The sequence below is a fragment of the Hippocampus guttulatus genome, chromosome 8, assembly GCF_054856545.1.
Source record: "Hippocampus guttulatus isolate MCC_2025c chromosome 8, RoL_Hgut_1.0, whole genome shotgun sequence".
Classification (NCBI taxonomy): Eukaryota; Metazoa; Chordata; class Actinopteri; order Syngnathiformes; family Syngnathidae; genus Hippocampus; species Hippocampus guttulatus.
The window spans coordinates 4,291,937-4,306,997 of NC_141268.1; the positions used below are offsets into that span (position 1 = coordinate 4,291,937).

The 15,061-nt window shown below is 45.1% G+C and overlaps 2 protein-coding genes and 1 long non-coding RNA gene across 4 annotated transcripts in view; all 3 read left to right on the forward strand.

Annotated features, from left to right (window-relative positions):
• The window catches only part of fhit (fragile histidine triad diadenosine triphosphatase), a 214,057-nt gene extending 208,889 nt beyond the window's left edge, over positions 1-5,168 (forward strand). Inside the window, exon 9 of the mRNA XM_086117877.1 lies at positions 5,067-5,168. The gene's annotated coding sequence lies outside the window, so the exon portion shown is untranslated. The remainder of the gene's footprint in view (positions 1-5,066) is intronic.
• On the forward strand, positions 661-10,185 carry apobec2a (apolipoprotein B mRNA editing enzyme, catalytic polypeptide-like 2a). Its single transcript, XM_086117871.1, has 3 exons — positions 661-1,301; positions 5,067-5,291; positions 9,576-10,185. Exons 1-3 carry the CDS (start codon positions 1,075-1,077, stop codon positions 9,877-9,879), a joined length of 756 nt encoding a protein of 251 aa, XP_085973997.1. The 5' UTR covers positions 661-1,074; the 3' UTR covers positions 9,880-10,185.
• A 1,851-nt stretch (positions 10,186-12,036) lies between these two features.
• Positions 12,037-13,362, forward strand: LOC147200886 (uncharacterized). Of its 2 annotated transcripts, XR_015101627.1 has the most exons (3): positions 12,042-12,638; positions 13,092-13,148; positions 13,221-13,362. It is a non-coding gene; the product is annotated as an uncharacterized LOC147200886 (long non-coding RNA). The 2 variants fall into 2 exon arrangements; XR_015101626.1 differs by having other exon boundaries at positions 12,037-12,638; positions 13,092-13,362.
• Positions 13,363-15,061: the final 1,699 nt, after the last annotated feature.

The following is a 15,061-nucleotide window of genomic DNA, read 5'->3' on the forward strand; positions in this document are numbered from 1 at the left end:
TGATTTAGGCTGTTGTCATATTTATGAATCAAATACGATGACATCCACCACACATGTCCGCAGGGCTTCGATTCTGTCTGCCTGCGTCTTGATCAAATCGACCAAAATCACGTTACACCTTGTGTTTTGTTGTTTCCAAGAGAAAATAAAAATAACGAGATATTGTTGTTTGAGAAAGCTGCAAGCAACCAACTCACTGATGGAGTTTCTAATATTAATTAAGGGGTCATTTGACAAGTGTTGACATGCTGTTTTAGGAAGTTGTGTCTCGGGGCCATTTGCTTACTCTTTTAATAATGCTGTCTTAATTAACATTATTTTCTCTCCAAAACCCTCCATGTAATCAACATGCAGCCATTTAGAGACGTGCTTTAAAAGGAAGCTGAAACAGCCACAAATGTCCTATGGTCCTTACATGACATGCTCTCGTTACAGACAGCGGGCTGGTTCTCTCATCTTCAAGTCTTTTAATAGACGTGCTTGCTCGGTAAGCTGCAGCTGCTTGAGTGTCTCTACCGGTGTTTGAACCCTCGGGACCTTTAAAGGGCAATGATATTTTTAGACGAAAGCTACTACACATATCGTTTCGAATCTGCATATTTGAAGGTATTGATTTGTGTGCCAAAAGTCAACACTTAGGATGCAGAATCGCCTTTTAATTCAATAATGACTGAGAAATCAACTGAATGAGACTTAACTGGAATTGGAAGTCATACAGTGCAATACTACTTGGGGTTTTACCCCTTCAAGACATCTACACTAAAGTAGGTTGTATAATTCTTTTTTTTTTATTCTAAATGGCATGTTTACCGAAGTAATACACTTCTCAACAAACACGTCAGTTTGCCCCTCCCAAATCCGACCCTTGACCAACACCCTGTGCCCCTCCTTTTCCTCCCTATAGGTCTGTCTTGAGTTCAGCCATTGCACTGCAGACTTCTTTTTTTCTCCCTTGCTTTGTCCACCTCTCCACAGCTTTCTTCTCACTGTCTGCATTGAGTAATTGTGTAGCTGCTGCTCGTTTTTTTTATCTGTTGTTGCATTCATTCTTGAGGCCCTAATTAATCTGAAATCATGGCTGACAAAAGTCGTATGTTGCGGAGAAAGGAGAGACAAGAAAAAGAAGCTGGTGGAAACACCAGGGATGGAAGGGAAGAGAATAACGAAGGAGAAAATGCTCAACGTAATCGAGGGGTACCATCAACTGAGCCGCTGCCCACCAATGATGTAACAGCTAATGGTAAAAATGGAGATCCTGAGGTTGAGCCGATGGAACTACCTCCATTTGAAATCATTGCAGGGTAAGTCGAAATGAGAGAAACGTTTTTTTGTGCAAGCGAAAGCTGATTACAGCATTACTAAAATTTGAATTTACTCATTGCATATACAGGTAGCAAGTCTTAATGAGATGGATGTGAATGGCATGAACAAGTGTGATCCTAACATTAAATGACTGATGGTTAGGCTTTAAAGCAGGGGTGTCCAACTTATTTTTGTCGCGGGCCACATTATAGTTACCGTTTTCCTGGCACGGCCATTATTACTGAAACCACATAAAAAAATTAACAATAATGGTTTATTCAACTATTGTTTAGGTTACTGTAATGAGGGGTTTGGTAACAAGAAAATGCTTACAATATGTCTTATTTATTGCATATGAAAATTTTCAATTTTAGTCGAGATTTTAGCAAGCATCATGGAACTTGACATGTTTGATTTTCTTTCATGGGCCACATGAAATGATGTGGCAGGCCAGAGCTGGCCCCCGGGCCTTGAGTTTGACACGGAGCTTTAAAGTATTACATCTTAGGTGAAGGTCTTTCTCTGCTGTTTTGAAAGTAAGCTACTGAGGGGGCGGGGCATGAAGCTCCCAATGTATGGTAATAATAATCATGATCATAATAATAATAATAATAATAGATTTTATTTATAAGCGCCTTTCAAGACACCCAAGGACACTTTACAATAACAAAAAAACACAAAACAATACGGGTTGAGCAGCGGCAGCCAAAATGCGCCAGCGTTCACTCAACCCGAAAGTCAGAAAGAAACAAGGGAGGGAGAGGGGGTTAAAAAAAAAACCACGCTCGAACTACCCTCATTTGAGGATAATTTGAGTGAGGCAAAAAACTCGTGCACAAGCATATGACAGTTACAACAGGTAGTCACATGATTAATAATATTCGTCACTTGTGGTGGAGTGGCTTCAATTCCCACTCACTGACAGTGTGAATGTGAAAGTGAATGATGGTCTCGACATGCACCCTGCAGTGATTGACTGGCAACCAACGCAGGGTGTAACCTGCATTTCACCCACTGACCCTGACAAGGATAACAGTATACAAGATGGATGGAAGGATGAAATAATCGGAATACCAGCATCATCAGGTGACAGCTTGCCTTGTCAGCTTGCTTCTCTGTAAAACTGATATCCAGGATGACGACTCACAAAAGACTTTCTTTTTCTGTCTACAAAACCACACCCAATGAAAATGCCTTGAAACTCGAGTCTGATGTAAAATTAGTTTGCCTGCGCCGCCAGGCTGCTTGCAACATGTCAGCAAGTTTCAACCTCAAGCGAACATGGAAGCTCTTTACTTATAGGTCACTCAACAGAGCAGGTGTGGTTGTCTTAACCTTATCCTTTCTCTCTGTGTGATGGCTACTGTGGGTTATTGCTGCAGCAACAAATTCTGGACTAGTTAGTCAACACTAATTACACAGCTTTAGGTCATACAGTTGAAGCAGTTTTTTGACTCTCTTTATTCATGCAGTACACACACATCCACACACACATGTATTGCTGAATTGTTGGGAACCCCCCCCCCCACACCTTCAACAATAGTGTGTATAGTAATGCAGTGTGATTATTTATTAAGGTCCAGCTATTAAAAAAAAAATAGGTCACTGTAAATCAGCAGTGCCCAACTTTCCTTGTGCCACAAACTGGGCGACTCACTTCAGCATGTAGACCTATTTTGACAACCAGCAAAGAAGCAAATAAAAACAAGTATTATATTTACATACCTGTATATGATACCATTGCGCCATTACTATGACTGTGGTTGTAATAATAGGAACCCAACACTCCTCAAAAAAAGTCCAAAGGCTTATCATTTAATGCCGGCTGTCGCACGGCATGTTTGAAGCGGATCTCCTCTGTGCAGAGGTAGATGTAAAAAAGGCAGCTGGCGCCGATATTCTTTTTCAGTATATATCACGACTAAAATATCTCTTTGAACAGCTAAAAACAATTTTTTTCAGCTCAAGTCTCTCGACATACATTTGATGGCTTTCTGGAGAGGTCTTAAAATGTGTTGTGGTGTATTGTAAAACTTCAAAGTGCAAAATTATGTGTTGTTGGGACGCTGGACTTACAACAGCCGTTGGAATGAGGAACAGGAAATGTGGGTGTCAACGGGAGAATGCACGGATGACCGGTTTTGACAGGGGATGCCCACAATTTTGAATTTTTCCACCCAGTGAATACCTGGCACAAAGTTGCATTATTGTCATATTTGAATGAACGTGAGAATCTGCGCAGTCAGAAAAGGGTGTAACTGTGTGTGTGTGTGGGGGGGGTGGTTGTTTGTTTTTTGCTTTTTTAACATAAGCCCATGGTAGGATATCATTCAATCTAATTCACGTGGCTCGTAAACATCCATACCGCTTGTCGTCCGTATGATCATGGATGAGTTGGAGTGTATCACAGTTGACTTGGTGACAAGAGGAGAGGTCCACCGGGCTGGTCGACAGTCAATCGCAGGGCATGCCATCTTCCACACTGTTCGATTTGGCCTCTTAGTCACATAACTAGATAGTTGACTTGAGCTAGTACCAGGGGTTGGCAAACTAAAATGTTGAAAGAAGGACCATATAGGCTCCAAATACACAATGAGCCTTCATGATTAAATGTTGTTTTTTTCTCTGTACTGCATCCTGTAGAGCAGGGGTGCCCAACCTTTTTTGACCAAAGATCTACTTTTTGATCAACCAACATCCCGCGATCGATCGTTTTTCCTCTTACAGAAACCATATTAAAACCAAAAAATATATTTTCCTCCCCCATCTTTTTCCATTTTTGAAAAAGTTCCAGGGAGCCACGAGGGTGGCGCTAAAGAGCTGCGTGCGGCTCTGGAGCAGCGGGTTGCGACCCCCGAGCTAGTCCATTGTGTCGCTGTGATGTTTTTCTGGCTCTGCCTCTGTTTGCACCCTCGCACGCATATTTAGTTGAAGCCAGTCAAGACACATTGTCACATGGGCAAGGCAGAGCTGCCTCCAATGTTTGGGAGCCGCCATGGCAGGGAAGAACTGTAGGATCGATTTTGGACAAATTAGACCATCTTTCACATGTAACAGAGGCTTCCATGACAGTGTCTGAATCTTTCTGGCAGCCATTAAACAGTTCAACTAAAAAGTCTTGCGGCAGTTACTGTTCGTATAATATTGCAATCATTAAATATAAAAGAACCAGGTGAAAGTTCCCTCAGAACTTTTTAATTGGGGCTGTGACTGACAATTTCGCATTTTCAACTCTGGACTGTTCTTATATGATTTTAAAACACTTTAAATGATCTTTCCTAGTGTACTCATGCAAGTTAAAAAAAAAAGTACATTGACTAAAACACTCGTGGCAAACTCATTGCCCGGGGGCCCGAACTGGCCCACCACATCATTTTATGTGGCCCACAAAAGCAAATCATCTGTGTAATGTCATATTACACAATTGTCATGTGTAATAAATAACGCTGAGAATTTTTTTTTTTGCAATAATTCTGTTTCCCTCTTTACACTCGCTTGAATAATAATTGAAGAAACTATTATCGTCGTCTTGACTAGTAATCCATAAATTTGTTGTTTGAAAGTAATAATGCAATGAGACGATGAAACACTTTTGTGGTTTCACTGTCATAACGGCCCTCTGAGGGAAGACGCAACTCCAAAGTGGTTCGCGACAAAAATGTGTTTTAGTAACAAAAACAACACAGGCCAATATGATCATAGCATTTTGTTGTAGTCAAGAGTTATGTGAATATAACCTCAGAATTGCTTGTTCTGTTTCACAGTGATCGGATCGATCCTTTTGCATTCAAGTTCCAGTTCAAGAATGTGGAATACTCCTCAGGCCGCAATAAGACCTTCTTGTGTTACCTGGTTGATAAAGGGAACACAGCTGATGGGATTCAGAGAGGTTGTCTGGAGGATGAACACACCGGACCTCATGCTGAAGAGGCCTTCTTCACACAGTGCCTCTCTGACTATGACCCTTCACTCAAATACACAATTACCTGGTGAATTTGTTTTAACTTTATCTCCATGAATGTCACATTTTCAGACAGAATAGAATCGGACTCCAGAAAGGTGAACTCGGAAAGAATGAACAAAAATATTTATAACCGAAAAAACTGGTCGCAAAACTGACAAAGTACAACAAAAGTCGCCGGTACAGCATCAGAATAATGAGTGAACCCAAGACATTTGCAAAGACAAAGAGCAAAATAAACAGAAATAGCTTGTCAGAAAATAGACAAGAAAATCCAAAACACATAAAATACCAAACCCGTGACCAACAAGAACAACTAGCAAAGGTAAGCGAAGACGACAAGGCGGAATCAGAAAACTGAGAATCTGAAAGCTTGGGACATCAAGAAGAATTTGTGTCTTGGAAGCAGAGCTGTGAGCAAGGCAAATGTTCCCGACAGAGACATGAAGATAGAGAACTCCTTAAATCAGGGGTCTCAAACTCCAGCCGCTTTCCTGCACGTTTTCCATCTCTTCCTGCTGAAACACACTTGATTCAAATGATCAGGGCCGTGATCAGGCTTCTGAAGAGCTTGCTGATGAGCTGATCATTTGAATCAGGTGTGTTAGCTTGATGACATGAGCAACAGGTGTGCGACCGGGAGGAGCGGCCCTCCTCTGCCACCTGCTGGAGATACACAAGAACACAACATGACAACACTTTAGACATTCCATTCTCAGATAGTGCGCACAAGGTGAGCCAACCGAAACCAAATAAAGAACAATCACAGTCCATCCACGGCTTTCTGTCTTGCAACAATGACTAAATGAAGGAGACGGCTATTCAAATCTCAAGGCCATGTGCCGTGGTGGCACCTCACACAGATCAATGGGATGTGGTGAATCGGAATGTGAAAGTTGAAGTCCCGTTGCAGACAAAATGTGGAGAAAAAAATGAAATTACTTTTTTTTTTTTTTAATTAATGTCCAAATGAAAAAAAAAAAAAAAGTAATTTCATTTTTTTTTTAATTAATGTCCAAATGCCTTCTTATGGTCTCACCACCCGTGGGAGGGGTCAAAGGGGTCGGGTGCAATGCGAGCTGGGCGGCAGCCAAAGGCGGGGACCCTGGCGGTCCGATCCTCGGCTGCAGAAGCTAGCTCTTGGGACATGGAATGTCACCTCTCTGGCAGGGAAGGAGCCCGAGCTGGTGTGTGAGGTAGAGAAGTTCCGACTGGATATAGTCGGACTTGCCTCCACACACAGCCTGGGTTCTGGTACTAGTTCTCTCGAGAGGGGTTGGACTCTCTTCCACTCTGGAGTTGCTCATGGTGAGAGGCGCAGAGCAGGTGTGGGCATACTCATTGCCCCCCGGCTCAGTGCCTGTACATTGGGGTTCACACCGGTAGACGAGAGGGTTGCTTCCCTCCGCCTTCGGGTGGGGGGACGGGTCCTGACTGTTGTTTGTGCATATGCACCAAACGGCAGCTCAGCATACCCACCCTTTTTGGAGTCCTTGGAGGGTGTGCTGGAGAGTACTCCTGCTGGGGACTCCCTTGTTCTGCTGGGGGACTTCAATGCTCACGTGGGCAATGACAGTGAGACCTGGAGGGGCGTGATTGGGAGGAACGGCCCCCCCGATCAGAACTCGAGTGGTGTTTTGTTATTGGACTTCTGTGCTCGCCACGGATTGTCCATAACGAACACCTTGTTCAAACATAAGGGTGTCCATATGTGCACTTGGCACCAGGACACCCTAGGCCGTAGTTCGATGATCGACCTTGTGGTTGTATCATCGGATTTGCGGCCGCATGTTTTGGACACTCGGGTGAAGAGAGGGGCGGAGCTGTCAACTGATCACCACCTGGTGGTGAGTAGGCTCCGATGGTGGGGGAAGATGCCGGTCCGTCCTGGCAGACCCAAACGTATTGTGAGGGTTTGTTGGGAGCGTCTGGCAGAATCCCCTGTCAGAAGGAGTTTCAACTCCCACCTCCGACAGAGCTTTTCCCATGTTCCGGGGGAGACGGGGGACATTGAGTCCGAGTGGACCATGTTCCGTGCCTCTATTGTTGAGGCGGCCAATCTGAGTTGTGGCCGTAAGGTGGTTGGTGCCTGTCGTGGCGGCAACCCTCGTACTCGCTGGTGGACACCAGCAGTAAGGGATGCCGTCAAGCTGAAGAAGGAGTCCTATCGAGCCTTTATGGCCTGTGGGACCCCAGAGGCAGCTGACGGGTATCGACTGGCCAAGCGGAACGCAGCTTCGGTGGTCGCCGAGGCAAAAACCCGAGCGTGGGAAGAGTTCGGTGAGGCCATGGAAGCCGACTTCCGGACGGCTTCGAGGAAATTCTGGTCCACCATCCGACGTCTCAGGAGGGGTCTAAGCAGTGCACCACTAACACTGTGTACAGTGGGGATGGGGCGCTGCTGACTTCGACTCGGGACGTTGTGAACCGGTGGGCAGAGTACTTCGAAGACCTCCTCAACTCCACCAACACGTCTTCCTTGGAGGAAGCAGAGTCTGAGGACCCTGAGGTGGGCTCTCCTATCTCTGTGGTTGAAGTCACCGATGTGGTTAAAAAGCTCCTCGGTGGCAGGGCCCCAGGGGTGGATGAGATCCGCCCGGAGTTCCTCAAGGCTCTGGATGTTGTGGGGCTGTCCTGGTTGACACGCCTCTGCAACATCGCGTGGTCAACGGGGAGAGTGCCTCTGGATTGGCAGACCGGGGTGGTAGTCCCTCTTTTTAAAAGGGGGGACCGGAGGGTGTGTTCCAACTACAGAGGGATCACACTCCTCAGCCTCCCTGGTAAGGTCTATTCAGGGGTGCTGGAGAGGAGGGTCCGTCAGGAAGTCGAGCCTCAGATTGAGGAGGAGCAGTGTGGTTTTCGTCCCGGCCGTGGAACAGTGGACCAGCTCTACACCCTTAGCAGGGTCCTCGAGGGTATGTGGGAATTCGCCCAACCAGTCTACATGTGTTTTGTGGACTTGGAGAAGGCGTTTGACCGTGTCCCTCGGGGAGTTCTGTGGGGGGTGCTTCGTGGGTATGGGGTACCGAACCCCCTGATACGGGCTATTCGGTCACTATACCACCGATGTCAGAGTTTGGTTCGCATTGCCGGCAGTAAGTCGGAATCGTTTCCAGTGAGGGTAGGACTCCGCCAAGGCTGCCCTTTGTCGCCGATTCTGTTCATAATCTTTATGGACAGAATTTCTAGGCGCAGCCGAAGCGTTGAGGGCGTCCGTTTTGGTGGCCTCAGTATTGCATCCCTGCTTTTTGCAGATGATGTGGTGCTGTTGGCTCCTTCAAACGGGGCTCTCCAACTCTCACTGGAGCGTTTCGCAGCTGAGTGTGAAGCGGTTGGGATGAAAATCAGCACCTCCAAATCTGAAACCATGGTCCTCAGTCGGAAAAGGGTGGAGTGCCCCCTCCGGGTCGGGGGAGAGATCTTGCCCCAAGTGGAGGAGTTTAAGTATCTTGGGGTCTTGTTCACGAGTGAGGGCAGGAGGGAGCGAGAGATCGACAGGCGGATCGGTGCAGCGTCTGCTGTGATGCGGACGTTGTATCGGTCTGTCGTGGTGAAGAAGGAGCTGAGCCAAAGGGCGAAGCTCTCAATTTACCGGTCGATCTACGTTCCAACCCTCATCTATGGTCACGAGCTATGGGTCGTGACCGAAAGAACGAGATCCCGGATACAAGCGGCCGAAATGAGTTTTCTCCGCAGGGTGTCCGGGCTCTCCCTTAGAGATAAGGTGAGAAGCTCGGTCATCCGGGAGGGGCTCAGAGTCGAGCCGCTTCTCCTCCACATCGAGAGGAGCCAGATGAGGTGGCTTGGGCATCTGATTCGGATGCCTCCTGAACGACTCCCTGGTGAGGTGTTCCGGGCATGTCCCACCGGGAGGAGACCCCGGGGAAGACCCAGGACACGCTGGAGTGACTATGTCACCCAGCTGGCCTGGGAACGCCTCGGGATCCCCCGGGGAGAGCTGGAAGAAGTAGCTAGGGAGAGGGAAGTCTGGGCACAATCTGATGAAGAAAAACAAATTCCAATTCAGAGTCCATTCAAAATATGAAACATCAGAAAACAATCGAATATATTGTTTGTAATGTAGTGGTACTCACCTTTTATGTCAGGGCTGCATGACATTTCTTTTTCCAAGTTCTACTCCAGCAACTGCACCAAAAACAAAACAAAAAAGTGCTTACAGAGCTTCCAAAAGAAGCTCAGACAACAGAATTGCAACTTGTTGCGTGTCATAAATTGGATTTAAGGTGAACTAAATGTATCATCTTTTTCGCTGACAATGACTGAAATAAAATGGTATCCCCCTTTCTTTCAGGTATATGTCATCTAGTCCCTGCTCTGCGTGTGCAGCCAAGATAATAGATGTGTTAAACACCAAGAAAAACATCAAATTGAGTATCTTTGCTGCTCGGCTGTTTGAGTTTGAGGAGGCAGAGATCCAAGCTGGGCTGAAGGCTCTGCACAGAGCTGGATGTAAGCTCAGGATGATGAAGCCTCTGGACTTCTCCTATACCTGGGATACATTTGTGGAGAATGAAGATCAACCTATTAACCTGTGGGAAGACTGCAAAGACAATTATGAGTATTATCAGGAGAAACTCTCTGACATTCTGCAGTGAACACAGTAAGCATACGATGAAAAGAAGGATGGTATCATTTTTGTCAGAAGGGATTTTTTTTTTGAGTGGGGAAACTATTTGAATTGAATTGAAATCCTATTTTTGACAAATTACAAAAAAAATAATAATAAAATCGATTCTACATATATGACCAGGAATGAATATGTGTTGAGTAGCCATGGCAACGTCTTCTTTCTGAGTAGCTCATCAAGGGGTCAAATGAAGGGCCTTGGTATTTTTTTTTTCAGATATCCTTGAATCCTTTCACCCCAAACCTTTTTCAACACAAAATGACAATTTCCAATAAACTGTCAATAAAACAAGCTCAAGTGCCACCGAGTTCTAAAATACCTTCATATAAAATATAAAAGAAGAAATAAAAATATAGCAATATACAGATGAACAATAGCTGTGGAAAATAACACCCTGCTGTGTGAGATCCTGAATGACGACGAGATCTTGCCGTACTGACAGATGGAACTGGTTAGGATTCAGGCCTGTCAAGCAAAGCTGTCATTTCACATCAAGCAATTTAAAAATAATACATTTTCAGTACTTCCCCCTCTTTCACAAAAATGTCGAAAAGTCAGACTTTGTGACACAAGAACAGGAGTTTGTTGAAATATGTAAGGACTTGGAGAACTTGAGTGCTGCACGTGTGACATTTATTCACGTGCCTTGAAGGGAGGTTGACATCCTCTAGGTTAGAATTTAATAGCCCCGGAGGTTTTTGAAACAGTGTCTCTCATCTGTTTCTAGATGGGAGATTTAAAAAATGGTTCGAGACCCACTGTGAAGTCGACGTGTTAACCACTGGACTACCGGGCCGCCTCTCTCTCTATATATACTGTATATATCCATCCATTTTCCGAACCGCTTGATCCTCATTAGGGTCGCGGGGGGTGCTGGAGCCTATCCCAGCAGTCTTCGGGCAGTAGGCGGGGGACACCCTGAATCAGTTGCCAGCCAATCGCAGGGCACACACAGACAAACAACCATGCACGCCCGCACTCACACCTAAGGACAATTCAGAGTGTTCAATCAGCCTGCCATGCATGTTTTTGGAATGTGGGAGGAAACCGGAGCACCCGGAGAAAACCCACGCAGGCCCGGGGAGAACATGCAAACTCCACACAGGGAGGCCGGAGCTGGAATTGAACCCGGTACCGCTGCACTGTGAAGCCGACGTGCTAACCACTGGACTACCGGGCCGCCCACTTTCTGTTTCATACTGTTTAAAACAGATAACATTAATTAGCCAATAACTAAGATAATGTTTACCGGGCCGCCCCTTACTGTATATATATATATATATATATACACACACAGCATATATAGAGGCGGCCCGGTATATACAGTAGGTGGTTAGCACGTCGGCTTCACAGTGCAGAGGTACCGGGTTCGATTCCAGCTCCGGCCTCCCTGTGTGGAGTTTGCATGTTCTCCCCGGGCCTGCGTGGGTTTTCTCCGGGTGCTCCGGTTTCCTCCCACGTTCCAAAAACATGTGTGGCAGGCTGATTGAACACTCTCAATTGTCTCTCGGTGTGAGTGTGAGTGCGGATGGTTGTTCGTCTGTGTGTGCCCTGTGATTGGGCTGGCAATCATTTCAGGGTGTCCCCCGCCTACTGCCCGAAGACAGCTGGGATAGGCTCCGGCACGCCCCGCGACCCTTGTAAGGATAAAGCGGATCGGCAAATGTATGGATGGATGGTTATATATATACTGTATACATTTAAATTCCCTAGGTGTGGGGGTGGCCACCAGTAGCTCCGGCCTTGGTGGCTGTGCATTTGATACCTGAGCCTTCATTGGGGATTCGCTTGATTTAACCCACCACTTAATGCCACCAATATCCCGTTGCAATCGTAAAAACCATCCATACTACAAAAAAAGATGCAACTGTGCCACCTACGTCATCTGAAGCAGTTCAGAATCAATGTTTATTTAACTCATTTACACCCTTTGACGTATAAATACGTCAATTAGCGCATAGCTGCTCCCTCCCCATGACGTATTAATACATCAATCACGTGTTTTCATGGGGGAGGGTGCAAGAGAGTCTGATGCAACTTCTCACCACAGGATTAGGCTTGACGGCAATGTTAAATAGCAAAGAAATGGCCATCGGGTGGCAGTGGTGCAAAAATCAACCAGGATCACGCCGCAGAAGGAGTAGAAAGGGCGTACAGTGAAGGAGGGGCGTATGTGGATAGTGGATTGGAACATTAGCAACTAGCAACGATGGAGAAAAGGAAATAACTAACTAAAAATGATTTTTTTCGGTATAAAAGCGTCCCCGAAACAAAACAACCAAGGAGATGGTGTTTGTGTGGAAGAGAAAATGACGCTTCGGTCACTAATCGAAAGCGGCACCCGTCAAACGAACGTCGGCCTGCACAAACATGGCGTGCTACACGCAGCCCGCATAGCTCACACCGAGATTCGAGTTCATCTGATGAAGATGAACTTGCTCCACGTCAGCGATCATCGCTTGGCAGAGCATTTTGTGCCTCCCGATGCCCCACATCGCCCACAAATCGTCTCCCCGGCGACTTCCAGCGATGACGGCAAAGAGGCTGCATTGCTTCGCATGGCCGACGCCGGGCACACGTCAGCGATTCGTTGGAATCGTCTCGTAAAGACGACGGCGAAAACGATGAATTGGAGAGCGATTTGGATCGCGATGTCGGACGAATATGTGCCTTCGGACATAACGGAAAGCAGCTGAGAGTCCTCGCCAGAGCCGCTGGAACGAGGAGGTAACTGCTGACTAGCTTGCAAGTTCCCATTCAAAACTTCATCACTTCTTATGCCTCCTCAGTCACTTTTATGTACCGCTACATTCCCCGCTATACTATGAAGTTGCCAGTAACACTAATCATTTATGTACGGTTGATGCGTCTCGTAGATGTGGATGAAAATATGCGCCGTAAATGTGCTGACTTGCATGTCGCCATAGGTTTTAAAAAAACAAAACAAAAAAAAAACAGGACACATTTGGTCCGCGCAGCTTTGCTAAAACCACTAGTGTTAAATTCATATTCCATTTCATTTCAAATTGGATGCTGAGCAACGTGGAATGAATGGTGTAAATAGCAGTGTGCGAGCATGTATGTGTGTGTGTGAGAGATGTCGAAATGTAAGTGGAAAGCAACAATAAAAAAATAGAAAAATAAAAGCGTGGTAATTGTACATACTTCTATAAATTACAGATTGTCCAACCAGAAGCCAAAAGATGACGACTCCTCGCTTTGGTGGTGGAAAGAAAGGTAAATAAAATTATTGTACCTCACTCTGCAGCAAGATATATTTGCAACTTTTTATGTTTCTATAATTTATAGGTCGTGCATCTGGACGTGGTGGGATGAATCGATGTGGTGACAAACTGGATGGAAGCCAAAAACCATCTTCTCCACAGCTGCACTTTTGTTCATAGTTCAATAGTTTTGTTGTGTGCAAATAAATTATTTTGCTACAAAAACATTATTTGTAATGTTCTTTTGTAGGAGGAACACATTATTGAGGTATTTGAGCTGCCACAAAAGCAAAAAGTAGTGTAAAACTTGAAATGATGCTTGAAATGCATGCTTTTACAAAAAGCTCATTTTCTCTGGATTTCTGCTGAAAATCGGCCTTTTCCATAAAACTTAGCAGTTTTCTAATGCTGATTGCCAACGAATGGAGAAAGCTAGAAACAAACTTTTTTTTCTGCTGAAAGAAGAGAGTCTCACCTTTCTTTTGACAGGTTGCATGTATATATAGCCATAGGACAGAAAATTCTGTGGGCCTTGCAAATCAGTCAAAATTCAGTAAAATGTGAGGGATTGAGGGGGTTGCTCCAGTGAAAAGGGGTGGTATTCAATGAGTTAATAACGCGACAAAAACAATAAAAGCAAAACAATGAAATACATCATCCTCACTCAGGATACTCATTAAATTTATGAGTGTGCGCAAATTGCTATGGGTGTGTTTCGCAAGTCAAATTTGGCTCGTTAGGGCCAACCAATCAGAAGTCTTCTGTTTAAACAAAGACATGCTAATATAGTTGACGTCATATTGGCCCGAGGCAGATTAGATTGAGGTAGCAACACACAGAGACTGAAATCTGAAAAAAAAAAAAAAAAAACATCCACTTGTCAGTACGAGAACCTTTGCAGTCAAGAAAATCGCTACAAAATGAGGAGAATAGACTGTTGGGAATGAATAAATGAAAATATTTGGAACAGATATTAGAATTGAGTTTGTAAATGTAGGTATGTGCTTCTGATCGTGTTTAAGACAGCAAAGTAGGCCTCTCTGGCTCAGACTGCTCACCACTTACTTTTCGTATGAGACATTCGAACTTGTTTGGCCGCGCCTGCTTAAGTGTCCTGACCTAGTTTCATTTCCAAAACAATCTCATTTCAGAATCTGCTGATTCATGAAATGCCATTTAAAAGAACACGACATCACACAAACATTAACGATGGCACCCTGAATTGGGATTCGTCTTCAAGAGCTCTGCGTTTTTGTTGATTTTTTTTCTGCCATTTGCATGCCATATGATATTTCTTTTCCTTTGTGTGGACCCATTGTGGACTGTTTTCAGCATTTTGGGTGTGACATTTACCGAACTAGAATATCGTTGCTTCATGGTTGCGCGATTTTGGCAGCATGTTTGCACTAAAACTGATCTCGATGAGGGAAATGTCCGTACAATTTGACTTCCGCCACTTGATGGCAGCAGAGTGCTGGTGTTTTCTGTGCTTTTAATAAGCAGCATTTCTGACAGTCCCGTTTTGTTCAACAGACATGTTGGCGCCAAGGTGGACCCCTCAGATATTCCCAAAACGTTTGTGGTGACTTCATTTGGGCTGTTTGAGTTTTTGAAAATACCTTCTGGTGAATAACAACTGCCATCTTCTGTCTGTTTTTGTTTTGAATTCCAACTGAGCAGTGGGCGTTTCTCATATCATGATTAAGCAACGTTTTAAGGACTGTCATTCCGACCACTCTGTGTCGGATAACTCGCCTTGCTCAAGCCATTGTCACATGCAATTTTTTTCGACAGACCAGATTTTCCCCCGTTGTTCTCGTCCCTTGTTTATTGCTCTCTGTTTTCTCTCAATAGTCATTTTGTTTGGCAAGTTATTCTTGGTTTGTGTTTGCCATGATTTGGTTCTCTTGTCCTTTTGAGACAAAC